Below are 20,158 nucleotides of genomic sequence, written 5' to 3'. Positions count from 1 at the left end.
GATTATCCCCTGTTTGGCTGTACCACCAATCCCACAAAACTTCAATTTATCAAGGAGAATACTATGATTCACACAGTCAAATGCCACAGATGGTGACAGGAAATACCAACCAGCTGTATTTTATTATTTAATGCCTGTGGTATTAGGTGAGTGTGAATGTAAATGGCATTCTCAATAGAGCAACTCTTCTGAAACACAAACTGTGACTAGTGAGGATATGTTGTTACTAAGGTGAGATACTATTCGAGAACACATCACCTGCTTATAGATTTTGGAAATTTGATGTCAGTAGTAAAAAACATCGGTAATTATTGCCATCTCTCTTATTACCTTTCTTAAAGAGGGGCTTAACAATGGCGTATTTCAGTCCCTCTGGAAAAATGCCCCGAGCTAGTGATGCATTTCATATTCCAAACAATGGAAAATTCAGGTTGGAATGTAAAAATATTACAAAAAGGATAGTTGCTACCCGCCATATAGCGGAGATGCTGATTTGCACAACAAAAAGACTGTCAGAAAGTGAGCTTTCAGCCAACAAGGCCTTTGTCTAAAATAAACAACACACACACACACACACACACACACACACACACACACACACAAATGCAGCTCACGTACACAGGACTACAGTCTTTGGCAGCGCATAATGGGAGAAGCAACTGGGTGGTGGGAGTAAAGAGGAGGCTGGAGCAGGGAGGAAAAGGGATAGCAGGGTAGGGGTGCGGGATGGTAATGTGCAACTTGTCAGAGCAAGCTGGGGTAGGGCTGCTAGATGCTGTTGGGAGGTTAGTTGGAGGGTGCAGGAGAGAAGGGAGGTAGCGGAAAAGGAGAGAAGTAAAAAGCCTGGATGTGTTGGTGGAATAGAGAGCTGTGTAGTGATGGAATGGAAAGAGGGAAGAGGCTATGTGGTTAAGGACAATGAGTAACAAAGGTTGAGGCCAGCAGGGTTATGGGAAAGTCTGATATATTGCAGGGAGAGTTCCTGCCTGCACAATTCAGAACAGCTGGTGTTGGTGGGAAGGATCCAGATGGCACAGGCTGTGAAGCAGTCATAGAAATGAAGAGCATCATGTTGTGAGGTGTGCTCAGTCACAGGGTGGTCCAGCTGTTTCTTGACCACAGTTTGTCGGTGGCCATTCGTGCGTACAGACACCTTTTTGGTTGTTATGCCCCAATAGAATGCACCACAGTGGTTGCTGCTTAACTAGTAGATCCCATGACTGGTCTCATAGGTACCCCTGTCTTTGGTGGGATAGGTGATGTTTATGACTAGGCTGGAGCAGGTGTTAGTGGGAGGTTGTAAGGGTCAGGTCTTGCATCTATCTCTATTACAGGGATATGAGCCTTAGTAGACCTATATGCAAGACTTGTCCTGCACAAGTGTTACATGAACGTATGATAATAGACTGCTCTGACACTTGTTCCACATGGAATTCCACCTGTCTTGATTATTCCTTGGTGATTGTAAGCAAAAGTCATCATTTGTTGAGCTTTGATTGAGCATATCAAAATTTTTTTGGGTGTTGAGAATCTGATGCTCTCCATTCTTTGGACTGCGATTTCAACTCTGGTTCAAAGTCTCTAATCCATATTTCATCAGTAGCAACAATTTGACACAAGACTCCTTGACCTCCATGGTTGAATCATTATTTGAGCAAGGTAGAAATGTCCAGGCATTTCTGCATCTCTTCAGCAGCCAAGAATGTGAGAACCATCTGGTAGAAATTTTTCTCTTCTTCAAATCGTTTGTCAAAATACAGAATGCTGATGTTGGAGGCATTCCTGTAGCTTCAGAGAGTTCCTCACTAGTAGTGCTGCAGTATTCTTCAAGAGCACCTGCCACAACTTTCACACTTAGTTCATCTGTTGACGTTTTTGGTCTTCTGGGTCTTGGATTATCATCTATGCTCATACAACCACTGAGAAAATGATTAAACCAATCTGAAACTGTATTACGGTCTACCGCAAACTCACCACAAACTTCACTTAATGCACTGTGGATTTCTGTTGGGTTATTGCTGCATAAAATTCGATCTTAATGTACAACTTATGGTATTCAACAGATACAGAATCCGAGGCCCTTAAAGGATCCATTTTACCTCTCACCAATTTTATTTTAGAGTACACTGCAAAAAAACAAAAATGTGCTTCTTCCTTAAGCTCCTAACTACATCTGATGTAATTATCATTGTTGTTGCTTCAAACAATCCACAGTAATACCAAACTGTGCATTATTTATGAAATGTCCCTCATAATATGTGATTGCTTTATGATCCATTAACCTTTAAGTATCACATAATTAAATCAGTTATGCAGAAAGGTGTATATTCCTGTTGTCTTTTTTCTCTTTGTTTATAATATGTAATAATTTGCAATTACTTAAGACGTCTTATATGTTAAGATTGTAGTTTGCTTTGTAATATTTTAACTAAAGAACTTAAGAATGTGACTGGGTTTCAGTACTGCATTATGAAATTGAATATTGTTTATTGTAACCTTTGTTATTTTGCGTAATCATGTTTGTGGCTTGTAACAAATTGCTAAATCATAGCAACCTTGAAATTGGTCTTTCCATCCAGTCAGGAAGATTTTGTACTGTTTCACACACTCGTAGTGTTTATGTGTGTTGAAGTTATGTAGGAGCACTTTTCATTCATTTTTGTTTTCTTGCAGGCCAGTGGCAGCGCATAAAACACGTGTTGATCATCCTGTTGTGCCTCGGTCTGCATGTCCAAGCAAAGATGTCCCAGGTACGAAGAGCAAAAGTAGTTCTACCAACAGACTGGGAACAGTTAAAGCTACTCGTGACACAAGCAAAAATCACAAAATCAAGAAAAATGTGCATCTTGTGCAAAAGCCAATCAGTGTAAGAAAAGTCAATGTAGGAGGAAATGCTAGACCAACTGAGTCACTTTCTACGAAAAAAAACGAGTTGGACATTATTGTGCATGATAATAAATTTACATTATCAGATGCACGTGAGCAAGCAACTGCATACGAAAATGTTGGAGTAGCACCAGCTGTTGAAACAGAAGCAAATACAACCATGCTGGGACAGGAAAAGAACAAAAGTGAAGCTCATGATAGCCACATTATAACAACAAAGTTTGATCAATCTGCTAACAGCATCAGTTGTGACAAAAGCCAGCAAGCCTGTCAGAAGATGACAGAAGATCATCCCAAAAGTAAAGCCACTGGTGATAATGTGGATATGGCGGAAGCAGCAGATGTTTTTGCAAAAATGCAGCAGGAGAAATGTCCAAGATCTTCCAACATAAGAAAATTAAATGAAGATTGTGGAGGCATAAATGCTAATGACAGTCATCATAAATCTACAGAAAATATAATTCCAACATTTGAAATTAATGCTACAAGTGGACCTCCATTTGAAATGCAAATTGGCAATGGGCAATATGATAGAGAAATGAGTGTGTCTTCCCAAAGCAATGTTGACATTTGCTCAGGTACCTCATGTGAACTGAGTACTACAACCAATGGGGATTTGGGAAATGTTGTTGACTGTGAAAAGGTTGATAGTGTTGATAAACCAACCCCATTAGATGAAAACAAAATCACAGTGGAAACATCAGAAATAACATCCAATAACACAGATGGTGGAAACAAAAGAAAAAGGGGTGATGATGATATACCAGAATCTTACCAGCTAACTAGGAAGAAAGGCAAAGAAGTTAATGGAAAGACTGAAGTGAATTTGTTTACAAATTTGTCTGATCAAGAATCTACCTCAAAACAGTCATGCTCTACCTCAGATTCAGTGATAAAATCTAATACTAAAAGTACTGTTGTATCTACATTGTCTAGTCATGTGAGCTATAGTGTAGATTCATTGTGTAAAACAAAACCTTTATTAAAGACCTCAGTGACAAATGCAACATCAGAAAGCACTCAAAATGCTGGATCCTGTTCATCAGCTACCTCAGAACACAGTGTGGAAGATCAGAATGCATCTGTCCCTGAAGAACTTCTTGATGTTATGAACCATATTACCTCAGCTGCTAAAAGTAGTGTAGATAATGACAATTTTAATAATGTTTTGTGTAGCTCCTTATTGCAAGAGAAATATTCTGAGAAGTGTAACTTGGTTCAGAATACTTGGTTAGACCAGAGTGTTCGGCAGATTTTTAATGAACCAGATGGGAGTAGAGAATTACGAAGCACTCGGGAACATACAAATTCTCAGGGAACAAGAACAGTAAAGGAACCAACTATAAATGAGAAGTCTGATTTTACACTGTTAAATAATATGTGTCCCACATCACAGGATGAACAGAAAGTCGACAAAACTGCAAAAGAAATAAATTATGGTTCACAATTAACAGTTTATGAATCAAAGGCACAAGGAACTCCACAGGAAGGAGGATTGTGTTTGAATGCTGAGGCTACGCCAGAAAACGAAAAAAATGCAACTGATCAGAATAGTTGTGAGTCAGAAAAGAAAACAAGAAGTGACTATCAGAAGGTGTCACAAGAAAAGGGTTTTCCAGCACCAATTTCAGATACAGATCTCAACTGCTTTAGTGGTATCACTTCCAAAACAGTATTGAATGAAGGTCTTCCTGAAAATTTAACAAAACTTGCAGATAATGTCAGAAGCCCCACTGAGTCACTAGCAAAAAGTACTAATAGCCAGGACAATACACTTGTAACTGAGAATTATGAGAGTAAGACACCATCTCCAGCAGAAAAAGTTACATTGATATCGGAAGAGTTACCGAAGGTGTCATCGGATAGTGCTACTAATTCAACTAGTGGTAATTCCTTTTCTGATGCAACCATCCTGTTTGCTTCTCAGCTTAATTCTGAGGAAACATTAAGTAAGGAACAACCTTCAGCTAGCAGTAAACAGGCTATTAGTTACAGTAGTAGTGCTGAAATCCCCCCTGTATCTCCACATGGTATTACCTCAAAAAGAACTTCACCATCAGCCATAGAAAATATAAACAGCTCCAAAAGTAGTGGTGCACCCTTACTTGCAGGAACAGCACTCTACAAGCAGCTTAAGGACATTTGTACTGTTGTATCATCAGTTACAGACTGTGTGTCAGCATCATCTGAAAGTGTTTCAGTTACAGGTCGTAAAAGCACAAAGCCAGTGGAAGAATCAGTGTCTTATAATATTCAGCAAGTTTCTGAGACTAATTCCAGTGTTTGTACAATCCAATCTGAAAATTCCATGGGTGATAATAATTATAACTCACCCTGTGACTTCAAGACTGTTATAGGGGTATCCAAGTGCCTGAATGTAGAACAAAAGTTAACAAAGTCTACTCATTTAACCCAGGAAGTGAATAATACTAGCCATTCTCTACAATACACTGTCACTGGTAAAATGATGCCTGATTTGTCCCATGATGTGGAACAAAAACTGGAAAAGACTATTGATATGTGTGCAAGTAAAAGAAGTGAAGAATTAGTTTCTGAGCAACAGGCGAAGTCAAACCAGGCACAAAGGCAGGCTGAAAAAAATGAAAGCACTGATGATGTAAAGACCACAAGTTCACAAGCAAATGAAAAGGAAAATGATGGAGTTTTAGAAACTGCTAAGGGAGACTGTCATAATCTCTTTGGAAGCTGTCACTGTAGTGGCTCTGAATTTGCAGGTGATCTGTTTGCATCTTTGAATGTTCCTGCTGGTCATTGCTCTGAATCAATTTCACCGACAGCTCAGTTTTTATTGTCATTTCCTCTTGTGTCAGGGGGATCAAGAGCAGTCGATAATGTCCCAGATGACAGTGGTGTTGGACAGGGTGCACCATCATTACTGCAGATTGGGGTGTCTGAGCAAAGCAGGAGTGTTGGAACTCAAGTTTGTTCATCTGATACAAATTCCGGTCCAAACAGTAAAATACTTGTTAATTCTGAGCAAAGCATGTCTAGCAATAATAATAATAATAATAATAACAATAATAATAACAACAACAACAATATCTTTATGACACCAAATAGCAGCAGTTATTCAAAAATAACAAGTGGTTCTCTTCCAACTATTGGAAATGATCAGCACCATTTGCCTTTGTTTAAGACACCCACTAATAACCGTTTCTCTTTTACATATGAATCGTGTGCACCTGTAAATAAGAGAGCTGTTGAAACGAGTCCCATCAAAATGCCATATGGCACATCTGACAGTTTTCATACAAATTTCACCCTTCCTGAGCCTTGTTTAGCATCTTTGCCGTTTGATAAAACGTTTGATCACAACAAAAGTTTCCAGTACACAAATCTCTCAAAACATCCCATTACAAGCAGAGAGACGTGCCATTTGCCTGTCAGTATTCCATCAGGTATTTGTTCATCACAGCAGTCAAATAATATGACTGTAAATTTGATGCAGTCAGATACTCTGGGCTCAGGAATTCATAAGGTGAACAATTGCGGCAGTGACTTATTCAAAACACCGCTGCCTGCACTTTCTGTTCAAAGCATTTCTCAAAATTTGCAGGGTACCAGCAGTGTTAGTCAGGTTTCTGTGACCACCAGTGCAGGAAGATTCAGTGGCAATAACCAGTCAGTAACAAGTATGCAGAATTTACCAGTGAACAGCTTCAGTTGTACAGATTTCACTGCATTGCCAGTTCCTCAGATATCTTCATTTGCAGAAGACGTAAAATCTACAACCATGTCATCCTTCTCGATGGCCAACAGCTCCTCAAACTTTGGAATTCTGTCATGGAGTACAATCCCACCAGTGGCTTCTGTATCAAATATTTCCCACAATGAGAATTTTACAAGTTTGCGAAACTCCTCAGATGTATTTTTGCCAAATATCTCTCCTCCTACAACAAAGATTGGCATTGACATCAACAGTGCCAAGAATTGTGGGCGAAGTTCATCTGTATGCAAAACAGGGCAGCAACAACTAAAGGACTGTGCATCTGAAGTATTGAGACATTCTCAAGGGATTGGTCCAGGTTATTCATTTCCTATTACAAATGAAACAGGCCAAGAAACAGTGTCATCTCGAGGTGTAATTAATTCTTTAATTCCTTCATCTGTTCAGAACAACACTTTGCAACAGAGCTCTTACAAGATGTCGTTGCCAAACAATCAGAGTGAGTTGGGCAGTGATACATCGAAAGGTGATTATGGTAATTACAGAGCAGCAATGTCAGTTGCCTCTGAATCGTATAAAAAATTTCCTCTACCTCAAAGTAATACTTACAAGTTAATGACATCACATGCAGAGATAGTATCACGCACCAGTGAAAGTCAAAATTACAAACAAACATTAAGCCCTGTGCCTCAGAACAGTTATAGTGTAGCATCATCATCTGTGTGTGGTGAAGCATTTAGTCGAACACCATTATTGCATGATAAATTCAAGCCTCAGTCATCATCACAGTTTGATTTGTATCACTCGGCACCAGGAATTGTACGAAGTGATGTCTACAGGACGAGCCAGGAGAGTCATGCGACTGATATTCCACCTTTGGATCAGTGTGGCCATTTTAAGCCAGACTTTCATGCAAATCAAAAGGAACAGTTCAAACAAAATATAGTCGCAGAAAAACCTAGCAATGGCAAACACTTAATTACATCAGATGGAGTCAATAGTTATAATGCAAATGTGGCTTCGTCATTCAAGCAAGATAGTTACAGATTCTTAGCTGTTTCCTCTCATTGTGAGCAGGCATCTAAGCCTGGACCAGCTTGTCTCAGTCTTGACAATTACAAGTCAGCTCTGAGATCAAACAAGGTTGAGAATTACAGAAAAGTTCAACATTCTTATCAGCCAGAGATCTACAAGAGAGGACCGACATCAGTGGCCTGTGAAACCCACAAGTCTACTCCAAGTTCTGTTCAGTACAACAGCTGCAAACCAGCATCAAGTATGCCTGGAGAAGGCACCCTCTCAACAAACACTCACTCAAGGGCTCCTGTAAATTGGATGACTACACCTGATACACGTTGCAGTACGCAGCAGATATCTTCATTATTCTTCCCACCTGCTACATCCAGTCAAATGCAAACACAGAATAATATGCCTCTTCCATCATCAGCACTTTTCCCATCACAGTGTGGCCATGGGAATGGGCAAACAGCTACAGCAACAACATTATTTACCTCAGTTCCTAGTCAGACGAGTCAGCCTGTTATATTACCACCTGTAACCTCATCCCTATTCCCTCCAGTAACTTGTAATCACAGAGAAACTGCTAGTAGCACACACAGTTTATTCCCTCCTCCTGTGTCCAGTAGCACTTACAATGCCAATGGAAATTCTATGACATCAAACATTTTCACTCCAGCTTCGAGTCGTGCTAGCAGTTTCCCTCAGGTGCAATCTTCTCTTTTTCCTGCCACGACTGTTACTACAGGCAACCAATCATCTTTGTTGTTTCAATCCACCACAAGCAATCTGTTGGGACAGGATAATGTCAGTATACCACCAATGCTCTTGACAACTTCTGCCAATCATGTAGGCCAGAGTGGAAGTAGCTTGGCACCTCTTCTTACGTCCGTTGCTGCCCGTGGTTCAAACCAGTCTTCTGTTGGCGTACCATCCATTAATACGATGTCTGTAACTCACCAGAATTCCACTGATCGGCCACTTACCGGTATTCCACCAGCACTTCTCCCAACATCTTCTGATACCTGTGGTAAATCTCTTAGCTTGCAGCCACCATTACCGTCGACAGTAAAACCGGTCTCGGGAGGCACACATTTAGGTACCTTGCCTCCGAACACTGCTTCACATTTATTTTCACGTGATGCCGGTAACAGCTTTTGCTCTGGAACAATATTTCAATCATTTCCATCATCAGGACCTACTGTCCATGACAGTTCACCGTCAGTTTTGTTGATGTCTGGTTCCAACGTCATGGGAGATGCAGCTTCATCATCACTCTTCTGCCCACCCCATGTTACGGCAACCAACAGTGATTTCTCATCAAGCTCAGCACCATTCTTCTCATCATCACTAATTCCTACTGCATCATCTGTGGCCAGCATACCAGGTTTGTGGATCAGATTTACTTATTTAATGATAGTGATGATATAATAATAATAATAATAATAATAATAATAATAATAATAATAATAATAATAGTTTATCCACCTAACTAGTTTCATTCAGCCTTTTGCTTTGTGCTGCTTTTTACAATGTTTACAGTAAAATGCTTAGAAAGTTGTCTGTAATTGCAAATGACATTTTTTATATATGTACAATGAGGTGACAGAAATATGTAATGCCTCTTAATGTCATGTTGGACCTCCTTTTGCCTGGCATAATGCAGAAGCCTGAGGAGTCATGGACCCAACAAGCCATTGGAAGTACCTATCAGAAATGTTGAGCCATGCTGCCTCTATAGCCATCCATATTTGCAAAAGTATTGCCTGTGGAGGATTTTGTGCACGAACTGACCTCTTGTGATATGTTCCATAAATGTTACATGAATTCGTGTCGAGCAGTCTGGGTGGCCAAATAATTCACTCAAATTGTGCAGAATGTTCTCCAAATCAATCGTGAACAATTTGTTCCGCTGACATGGCATGTTGTCATCCATAAAAATTCCATCGTTGTTTGGGAATGTGAAGCCCAAAAATGACTGCAAATGGTCTCCCAAATTGCCAGACACAATCATTTCCAGTCATTGATCAGTTCAGTTGGACCAGAGGACCCAGTCCATACCATGTAAACAGAGTCCACACCATTATGGAGCCACCACCAGCTTGCACAGTGCAATGTTGACAACTTGGGGCCATGACCTTATGGGGTCTGTGTCACCCTCGAACCCTACCATCAGCTCTTACCAATTGAAATCAGGATTCATCTGACCAAGCCACCATTTTCCAGTCATCTAGAATCCAATTGATATGGTCACAAGCCCAGGAGCGGCGCTGCAGATAATGTCAAGCTGTTAGCAAAGTCATTTGCATCAGTTGTCTGCTGCCATAGATCATTAATGCCAGATTTTGCTCCATTGACCAACAGATATGTTTGTCACCTGTCCATAATTGGGTTCTGCATTGATTTCATACATTGTCTTTTGTCTCATAGCACTGACAACTGTGCAAACACTGCCACTCTTGGTCATTAAGTGAAGGCTGTTTGGCCACTACATTGTCTGTGCTGAGAGGTAATGCCTGAAATTTCTCGACACACTGTCAATCTTGGAATACTGAATTCTCTAACAATTTCTGAAATGGTATGTCCCATGTGCCTAGTTCCAGCTACCATTCCATGTTCAAAGTCTGTTAGTTCCTGTTGTGCAGCTGTAATCTTGTCGGAAACCTTTTAACATGAATGACCTGAGTATTAATGACAGCTCTCCCAATGCACTGCCGTTTTATACCTTGTGTACCCAATATGACCACTGTCTGTTATGTACGTATCACTATCCCATTAATTTTGTCACAGTGTACATACATTTAAAAAAATTATAACTTACTTTAAGTGGTTACTAACTAAAGCTACCCTCAATCTGGAGACTGGATTCAACGTGACTGGTCTTCATCACACAGGTCCTGTTTAAGTTGGGCCCTTGCCTTCCTATAACTCGTGAATAAACTTAAACAGCCAGTTATATGAGGAGCTACAGACAGTTTAATGTTGGCTCAGCCATGGACAACTTTATTGTATCTTGTTGTGGTATGTTGTAAGAATTTTTCCCTGTTTCATAGTTAGTTACTCCCTAATACGCAGTATCAGGGATCTGACAGTTTGTTGGTAGCTTTGTGGAGGTATGTGGCATTAGATGTCTACACAAAGGTTATGTAATTTGCACAAATAATGAGCTGCTGATTTGTGTATGAGGCGATAGTGTCCAATAGCAACACAGATGGGTTCCATAGGATTTGCATCAGGTGAATTTGGTCATGAACTTGGTCACCAAGTCATATTAACATTGGTTCACTGTAATGATCCTCAAACCACTGGAACACAGTTATGGACAATTGTACTGCTAAAAGATAACATCACCATTGGGGAAGACATGATGCGTGAAGGGATGCAGGTGGTTTGCAGCTGTCAGCTTGTCTTTAATTGCTACCACAGGTTCCTGGCGTGCTGCATATTTGAAGCCACTGTTCTCCTCAGTGACGGCATTTGTGTGCATTTGTGTCGATGACCATTGAGCCAATGCAGTAAAAGTGTGATTCGCCCAAAGAACTGACATGTTTCCATTGATCAACAGCTGAATCCCAATGGTCCTGTCCCCCCTGTGGGTTCGGGGGTAAGAATAGGCCCACGGTATTCCTGCCTGTCGTAAGAGGCGACTAAAAGGAGTCTCAAACGTTTCGGCCTTATGTGATGGTCCCCTACCGGGTTTGACCTCCATCTTCTAAATTCTTCCGAAGAGCGAGCTGATTGGGGAAGGGCGCCTTACAAGGTGCAATGTGTCCATCGCTCATTACCATCTCTAGCTTGGTTGGTCGTCGTCGCATAGCTGTCCCGCCCACTCACCATCTCTAGGGCGTGGCTTTGTTCTTGGGTGCGGTTTTTGCAGTCTGCTCTGCTGTGTCGCTTTATGCGCCAATGACGATCATGGACTACATTTCACCTGAAATCCAGCACGGTAGCCAGTCCGTTGTGGTGGGGCCGCCATGTACCCTGTCGGTTGTAGCCCCCTGACAACACAGGGATCGCTCTACTGATGCCTGCGCCGTTAACTCCCCGCGTATGCCAAGGAGTAGATGCCTGTCTCCTTGGGGCATCGGGACTCCCGGCAATGGCCATCCCGCCAGGTGGTCGTTGCTGAGGCTGGGTGGCGCCCGTGGGGAGGGCCCTTGGTCGGAGTAGGTGGCATCAGGGCGGATGACCCGCGATGAAGCGTGGTACATCATCTCTTGCTGGCGGCCAGCCGCCAGCAGTCTCTAAGCGTTCTCGGCCTCAATACAACGCTCAGGCATATGATCCACAATCGTTCCCCTCCCTGGCCACACCATGGGAGGAACAAAAGGCTACGGTTGGCAGCGAACCTTATTCACCTCGCTATTTAGTCTGTACACGAGTCGATGGGGAATCGTTTATGGCGACCAAGCCTCAGTTTTTTGTCGAGCACTTGGAGGACAAGTTTGGGGAGGTGGAGGGCTTGTCCAAAATGCGCTCTGGGGCAGTATTGATCAAAACGGCATCCTCTGCACAGTCACGGCGGTTACTCGCTTGTGACAAGTTGGGGGATGTTTCCGTCACGATCACACCCCATAAGAGTCTCAACATGGTCCAGGGCATTATATTCCATAGGGACCTACTCTTGCAGTCAGACGACGAGCTACGCGCCAATTTAGAACGGCGGGGTGTTCACTTCGTCCGGCGCGTCCATCGGGGTCCGAGGGATAATCAGGTAGCCACCGGTGCCTTCATCTTGGCCTTCGAGGGTGACGTCCTACCCGAAAAGGTCAAGGTGATGGTCTACCGATGTGATGTGAAGCCCTATATCCCTCCCCCGATGAGGTGTTTCAAATGCTGGAAGTTCGGCCACATGTCATCTCGGTGTACTTCCAGCATGACATGCAGAGATTGTGGACGCCCTTCACATCCTAATACTGCATGTGCGCCGCCTCCCATCTGTGTGAACTGCGGCGAACACCATTCCCCTTGCTCGCCAGACTGCAAGGTTCTACTGAAAGAACGAAGGATCATGGAATATAAGGCCCTGGACCGCATGACCTATACTGAGGCTAAGCGGAAATACGAGAGGCTACATCCTGTGGCTCTGACCAGCTCCTATGCCACCGCTGCCAAAACAGTAGTTTTGTCATCTGCTGCACCGATTCCACTGAACACTCTGAGCCGGAATACTACACCTGCCCCCTTGATGGTGGGGGGCACTTCCCCATCTGTTGCTCCTGCACCACCTACCTCAGGAGCAACGACCCCCCAACCATCGGGGACACAAGTCCCCAACTCTAAGCCGGAGAAGCGTCCGACTTCTTCGGCGACTCTCTCTCGCAAGGGATCCCTCGGGTCCCTCCCTTCCCAGGTTTCCACCTCTGGGAAGGGTGACGTCAGCCAATGGCTGAAAAGCAGGCCAGCGGCTGGTCGCAGGGCTTCCCGCACCTCCTCCGTCCCGGAGACTGAATCGGTGGAGCCCTCCCAGCCAGTAAAGCCCAAGGAGCAGAGAGAGAAGACGAAGAAGAAGAAGGCCTCTAAGGCCAAGGAACGCGCGGTGGCATCCACCCCACCGCTCCATACAGGCTCTGCGTCTGAGGATGAGGTGGAGATCCTGGCGTCCGCTGAGGACCTGGATCTCGCCATACCCTCAGACGCCAAGGACGCCGATTGTACTGGTCCTTGATCGGTGACAGCAGGTGACCCAGTGACGTGATCTGCCTCCTCGGTCCCTTCACGCCTAATTCGCCCATGGACAAAGTGATTCTCCAGTGGAACTGCAGCGGTTTTTTCCACCACCTTGCTGAGCTCCGCCAACTCGTCAGCAGTCACCCTTTCTTCTGCATTGCCCTCCAGGAAACGTGGTTTCCGGCAATGCGGACCCCTGCCCTACGAGGGTATCGGGGTTATTATAAGAACCGGGCAGCTTATGAGAGGGTGTCTGGTGGAGTCTGCGTCTACGTCCTTAACTCTATCTACAGCGAGTGTGTGCCTCTTCATACACCCTTAGAGGCTGTCGCTGTAAGGATGTGGACGCCTCAGCCTATTACTGTCTGCAGTTTGTACCTTCCGCCGGATGGTGATGTCTCTCGTCATGTGTTGGCTGCATTGATAGGACAACTGCCGCCTCCCTTTGTGTTGCTGAGCGACTTTAACGCCCATAACTGCTTGTGGGGTAGCGCCGCGATTACTGGCCGGGGCAGAGATGTCGAGACTCTTCTGTCACAGCTTGACCTCTGCCTTTTAAACACGGGAGAGGCGACCCACTTTAGTGCGGTCCATGGCTCGTTTTCGGCCATTGACCTTTCTATTTGCAGCCCCGGACTTTCACCATCCATCCACTGGAGGGTCCATGACGACTTATGTGGTAGTGACCATTTCCCCATCTTTCTGTCACTGCCACAGCGTCACTCTTCTGAACGCCCCTCCAGATGGGCTCTGAATAAGGCTGATTGGGACTTATTTACATCTGTCGCAGTGATCGCACCTCCTTCCACTGATCCGATTGATGCGGTGGTTCAGTCGGTCACCACCAGCATCGTTTCTGCGGCGGCATCTGCGATTCCCTGTACATCCGGGTCACCTCGGCGGAGGACTGTGCCGTGGTGGTCGCCCGAGATCGCAGAGGCGATTCGCGATCGCCGGCGGGCTCTTCAGCGCTATAAGCGGCACCCGTCGTTGGAGATCCTCATTGCTTTTAAACAGTTCCGCGCCCGAGCCCGACGCCTTATTCGCCAACGGAAGCAGGAGTGCTGGAAACGTTATGTTTCCACCATTGGCGTCCGTACCTCTGCGTCGCAGGTTTGGGCCAAGATTCGGCGACTCCAAGGCTATCGGCCACCTGTCTCTGTCCCTGGGCTTTCGCTGAATGGAGCAGTGAGCACCGACTCCGACACGATTGCGGACCGGTTAGCAGAGCATTTTGCTCAGTGTTCCGCGTCAACGAACTACCCGTTGGCCTTCCGCTCCCGGAAAGAGCGGTTGGAAAGTCGGAGGCTTTCCTTTCACACGCGCCACGCGGAGTCGTACAATGCTCCTTTCAGCGAATGGGAATTCCAGAGCGCACTTTCTGATTGCCCTGATACGGCTCCTGGACCAGACCGCATTCACAGCCAGATGCTGAAACACCTCTCAGTGCCTTGCCAGCGACGCCTCCTAGATCTTTTCAATCGCGTCTGGGTCGAGGGTGTTTTCCCGTCTCAATGGCGGGAAAGCATAGTCCTCCCCGTATTGAAACCTGGCAAGAACCCGCTGGAGGTGGACAGCTATCGCCCCATAAGCCTCACCAACGTTCCTTGCAAGTTGCTGGAATGTATGGTGAGCCGGAGGTTGAGTTGGCTCCTCGAGTCTCGGGGCCTTCTGGCTCCGTCTCAGGGTGGGTTCCGTAAAGGCCGCTCTGCCGTCGATAATCTGGTCTCCCTGGAGTCTGCCATCCGTACAGCCTTTGCGCGCCGCCAACATCTGGTTGCCGTCTTCTTCGACATGCGGAAGGCATACGATACGACTTGGCGCCATCACATCCTGGCCACACTTCATGGGTGGGGCCTTAGGGGCCCGCTCCCGATTTTTATTCAGAATTTTCTTTCGTATCGTTCCTTCCGCGTGCAAGTGGCTGCGTCGCATAGTTCCTCCCGGGTCCAGGAGAACGGGGTCCCACAGGGGTCTGTCCTCAGTGTGTCCCTGTTTTTAATTGCCATCAATGGGCTCGTTGAGGCGGTGGGGTCGTCCGTCGCGGCTTCTTTATATGCGGACGACTTCTGCCTCTATTACAGCTCCAGTGGCATCGCCGCTGCTGAACGGCAGCTGCAAGGTGCCATCCGCAAGGCGCAGTCATGGGCTGTAGCGCACGGCTTCCAGTTTTCGGCCGCGAAGACCTGCGTTATGCATTTCTGCCGGCGTCGCACGGTTCACCCTGAGCCGCGCCTTTACCTTGACGGTGAACCTCTTGCTGTGGTCTCGACGCATCGGTTCTTGGGACTGGTGTTCGATACCCGGTTGACTTGGCTGCCCCATATTAGGCAGCTGAAGCAAACATGCTGGTGGCACTTAAACGCTCTCCGTTGCTTAAGCCACACCAGGTGGGGTGCCGACCGGTCCACCCTCCTCCACCTATATCAAGCGCTGATCCAGTCCCGCCTTGATTATGGGTGTGTGGCGTACGGTTCTGCCTCGCCTTCGGCATTGCGATTGCTGGATCCCATACACCACTGCGGGATCCGCCTCGCCACGGGAGCGTTCCGGACAAGCCCCGTCGACAGCATACTTGTGGAGGCTGGTGTCCCTCCATTGCGGTTCCGGCGTGACCGCCTTCTGGCCGCCTATGCCGCGCACGTTTATAGCATGCCAGGGCATCCAAACTACCGTCTCCTGTTCCCGCGCTCGATCGTCCATGTTCCAGACAGGCGGCCCCGGTCAGGGTGTCCCATTGCGGTTCGCCTCCGGGACCTTCTCCGTGGCCTTGACTTTTTTCCTCTGCCGCCTGTTTTCCGGGCCAATCTCCGTCTGCCCCCGTGGAGTGTGCCCCGACCGTGCCTTCGGCTCGACTTGGCACAGGGTCCGAAGGTCTCAGTGCCTCCGGAGGCCCTCCGCCGCCGCTTTCTTTCCATCCTGGCCGAGTTTCCGAACGCGGCGGTGGCCTACACCGACGGTTCGGTGGTCTCTGGTCACACTGGTTACGCTCTCACTCTACGGGATTATTGTGAGCAACGGTCATTGGCAGCTGGCTCCAGTGTATACACTGCCGAGTTGGTTGCCATCTATCGTGCCCTAGAGTTTCTCCGCTCCCGCTCAGATGAGTCCTTTGTCATCTGTAGTGACTCCCTGAGCGGTTTACGAGCTCTTGACCAGTGTTTCCCTCGTTCCCGTCTGGTGATGGCCATCCAGGAGTCCCTCCATACTCTCGTCCGTTGCGGCCGCTCTGTCACCTTTGTTTGGTCCCCGGGTCACGTCGGCATCCCGGGTAACGAGCGGGTTGACGAACTGGCGAAACAGGCGGTCAGTTCCCCGGCCATGGAGATCGGTCTTTTAGAGAGTGACGTCCGATCCGTATTGCGGCAGAAGGTCCTTGCTGCTTGGCGTGATGAGTGGCGCACCCTGCCCTCTCCCAACAAACTTCGGGCAGTCAAGGAGACAACCAGTGTGTGGCGCTCCTTCCATGCGGGGGTCTCGCAAGGACGCTGTCATCCTCTGCCGGCTCCGCATAGGACATACCCGGCTCACGCACGCGTATCTCTTGTGCCGTGACGACCCGCCTCTCTGTCGCTGCGGATTGGCCCTGACCGTGGTACACGTCTTACTAGACTGCCCACTTTTAACTGCCCTCAGGCAGACGTTCGCGCTGCCTGATACACTCCCTGCTCTTTTAACCGATGACTCTACTATGGCTGACTTAGTTCTCCGTTTTATTCGAGCAGGGGGTTTTTATCATTCAATATGAGAGTCCCTTTTATTTTTTTTTAGTGTCGACTGTGGCTTTTGGCCTGGGGTTTTAGTTTGTGGTGTTTTAGTGTGTCCCTTGGTTGTTGGCCTTTCCAGTTTTATTTTCATGGTCGGCCAATGACCGTTGCACTCTGTGTGTCTTTTAATCTCTTTTCTCTGGTCTTCGTGTATGTCTTTCTTGTACTGTGTCGTCCCTTGTCGTCTCCGTTATGTGTTTATTGCTTGTTGGACTTTTCTTCGTGTATTATTATGGTCGTGGAACAAGGGACCGATGACCTAAGTAGTCTGGTCCCTTTAACCCCCACAAACCAACCAACCAACCAATGGTCCTGTGCCCACTGCAATCGTAAATGACAGTGTCATTGAGTCAGCATGTGAACACATGGGGGTGGTCTGCTGCAGAGCTCCATATTCGACAATGTACGATGAATAGTGTGCTCTGAAAACTTAACATGTGCACCTGCATTTTACGCTTTCATCAAATTCACTTATCTGAATGGAGCTCCTCATTCGCAGCCTGTATCTTTGCTAGGGTGATTCACAATCCATGTCTGCTCTACTTAAATACTTTTGTTACTGTGTCATGTGCCCACACCACCACCAGGCAGCATCGAATGTCACAGTGGGCAGCGGTCTTAATGTTTTGGCTGATCAGTGTATAAGCTGGGACTCCATCATCTACTCAAAGATATCTTCTGAATATGTGACAATTAGGTGATGGAGCAGTAAGACATTGGACTCACATTTAGGGCAGTGGGGGTTCAAATCCCTATGTGGCCTTACATACTTAGGTTTTCTGAAGTTTTCCTTATTTTCTCCAAATCGCCCAAGGCAAAAGCCATGTTACTTCCCATAAAAAGGCTTCATTCCCAGTTCAAGTTAGTTCTCAATCTCTAATGACCTCGTCATTGGCAGAATGTTAAATTACAATCTTCCTTCCTGCTTATGCTATTGGGATTCATGTACCTAATGAATTTGATGTGTTCAATACAGAATTATATGTAATCAAGGGCACTGAAGTAGGCGAAACGTAATAAGCCATGAAATTCAATTTCCCTTCAAGGTCTCGAGTGTATTTATGTTGCAGAGAAAGAAATCTAGATCACACAGCATGCCATTTTCCACTTACAAACACAAGACATGGAATTATTCTACTGGGTATCAGGCCACATACAAATTTACAGAAATGAGACTACTGATGAAACTGCTGAGAATGCGTGCATGGGTTATACTGTGGCACAGTAAGATACTACCCTCACCCCCCCCCCCCCCCAACGGTTTCTATTCCCTCTATCCTAACGCCTCCTCCCTAGTCTTGTCCCCCCCCCCCCTCACAGAAACACATATATATGCTGTCACTTTTCTCTGAGGTAAAGGATCGTGTATCAGTGGGAGCAAGAGCAGCTAGTGTTGAAGAGCAACAAGCAAGAGATCTGGCTGTGGCATAGCTACTGATCCAGAATAACTAATTTTAGTATAGCTTTGACAAGGTACTGTACTAAGGTGCTCTTTGTTTATCCTTTGGCTGTTGGCTCACTTATGTACACTACATTTTTAACATATACCCTTTGTTTCAGTAAATAACAAGAAGAACAAAGTACAAGTTTAAAGATTTGAATTTGTTTTCAGGATGGTTGGCCTATGCATTTCTATCATGGTGACCTGCAGCTTACAGCCATTGTTTGATTATTCTTCCTAGTCTGTCTGTATTTTAAACAATGGAAACTTCAGGTTTGAATATCAACAATATAAGAAAAAGGTAGAGTGCTATATACTTTAAAGATGACATGTTCAGTTGCAGATTGCTACTATGAAAAGACAACTACACATTAGTTTTCAGCCAAAGCCTTTGTCAGAAACACACACACACACACACACACACACACACACACACACACACAGTGATAGCAGTGAAACTACTTAGTAATACTAATGCTGAAATGCAATCAGTGGGTCGTGACTAATGAACAATTTTTTTAGGCTGTGTCTCAAATCTGTAATTCTTGTTTTTCACTATCAATCATCTTAATCAATAGGCTGTTTGAGCATGCCTCCAGGCCTGGCTCAGGCCGTTGTTGTCTCTGATATTTCTGAATTCACAACTTGTTTATTGTATTACAGGTTCAGCATTTGTTGTTTGTGTTCACTAATATCATATCATGTCATTGCATCTTCAAATTTCATTCAGTTATCTAATTGAGTCAATATATATTCCTTGTGGCCGAGTACGTCACAGTCATCGAACAAATCCATTTCTTCAGTGGTGCTGTTCACATGTAGACCATGGGAGAACCACTGGTTGTAGGGGTTGACAATCGTAGATGGAAGCATCAATGACAGTAAGGTCTGAGTAGTCACGTATAGAGATATACTGATATAGCCTAACGGTTAATGCACCTGCTCACAAATAGCAGGAAATTGGGCTTCAAGTTTCTGGCTGGTATAAATGGCCATTAGTCACAGTATATTCATTTGTTACATTGGTCATGTGTATAGCTCACCACACAACATGATTCCTGCTAAAGTTGTGTTGGGACCTGAGACTATCCAACTCATGACCCTGATCTTACTCCCATAAATGTACATTTTTTCCAAGTCTGAGGAAGTTCTCCGCTGAAAAACATTTTTGTAATGATGAAAAGATACAAAATGCTGCCACATACTGGTTCAAACTTGAGGTTGTGCTTCTGTGACACAGTGTGAAGATCCTGCCAAACAGATCCACTACTGTGTTTAATTGTATCTGTTACTGTGTATTTGTGAAGTGGATAGTGAGGTTTTGAGAGATTGAAATAGAATATCTCTTTAATTGAAGCCTTTCTTGCTCAAAGTAAAGACTGTCTTCATACCATGGCCTAATCCAATGTATCTGAACATTAAAAATGCATGAAAATGAATACTACCCAACATAGTTGGCCTAATCTAATCTAATCTAATCTATCTGAGCATTAAAAACACATGAAAATGAATACTATCCAACGTACATGGTGTATTTAAAAGTTCACGAACCATTTTGATCAACAACACAAAATTATTTTCTATTAACTAAATGATATAGTGATAATTGCTTAGATGGTGTTAAAAGTCTGAAGCGCACATATGCAGTGCAACAGTTGCGTGGTTGATTGAGGGAGGGTATCAAACAGT

General features: G+C 45.2%; 1 protein-coding gene across 3 annotated transcripts in view; it reads left to right on the top strand.

Moving 5' to 3' along the window:
• The window catches only part of LOC126354604 (nuclear pore complex protein DDB_G0274915-like), a 128,279-nt gene that overhangs the window by 42,118 nt on the left and 66,003 nt on the right, over positions 1–20,158 (top strand). For all 3 annotated transcript variants that reach the window (XM_050004358.1, XM_050004357.1, XM_050004356.1), the window contains exon 5: positions 2,674–8,978. In XM_050004358.1, the coding sequence (XP_049860315.1) occupies positions 2,674–8,978 (6,305 nt within the window). The remainder of the gene's footprint in view (positions 1–2,673; positions 8,979–20,158) is intronic.

Source organism: Schistocerca gregaria, chromosome 3, assembly GCF_023897955.1.
Source record: "Schistocerca gregaria isolate iqSchGreg1 chromosome 3, iqSchGreg1.2, whole genome shotgun sequence".
NCBI classification, from domain to species: domain Eukaryota; kingdom Metazoa; phylum Arthropoda; class Insecta; order Orthoptera; family Acrididae; genus Schistocerca; species Schistocerca gregaria.
Note: the sequence above shows the minus strand (reverse complement) of the source record. Positions and strands in the feature narration are given on the sequence as shown.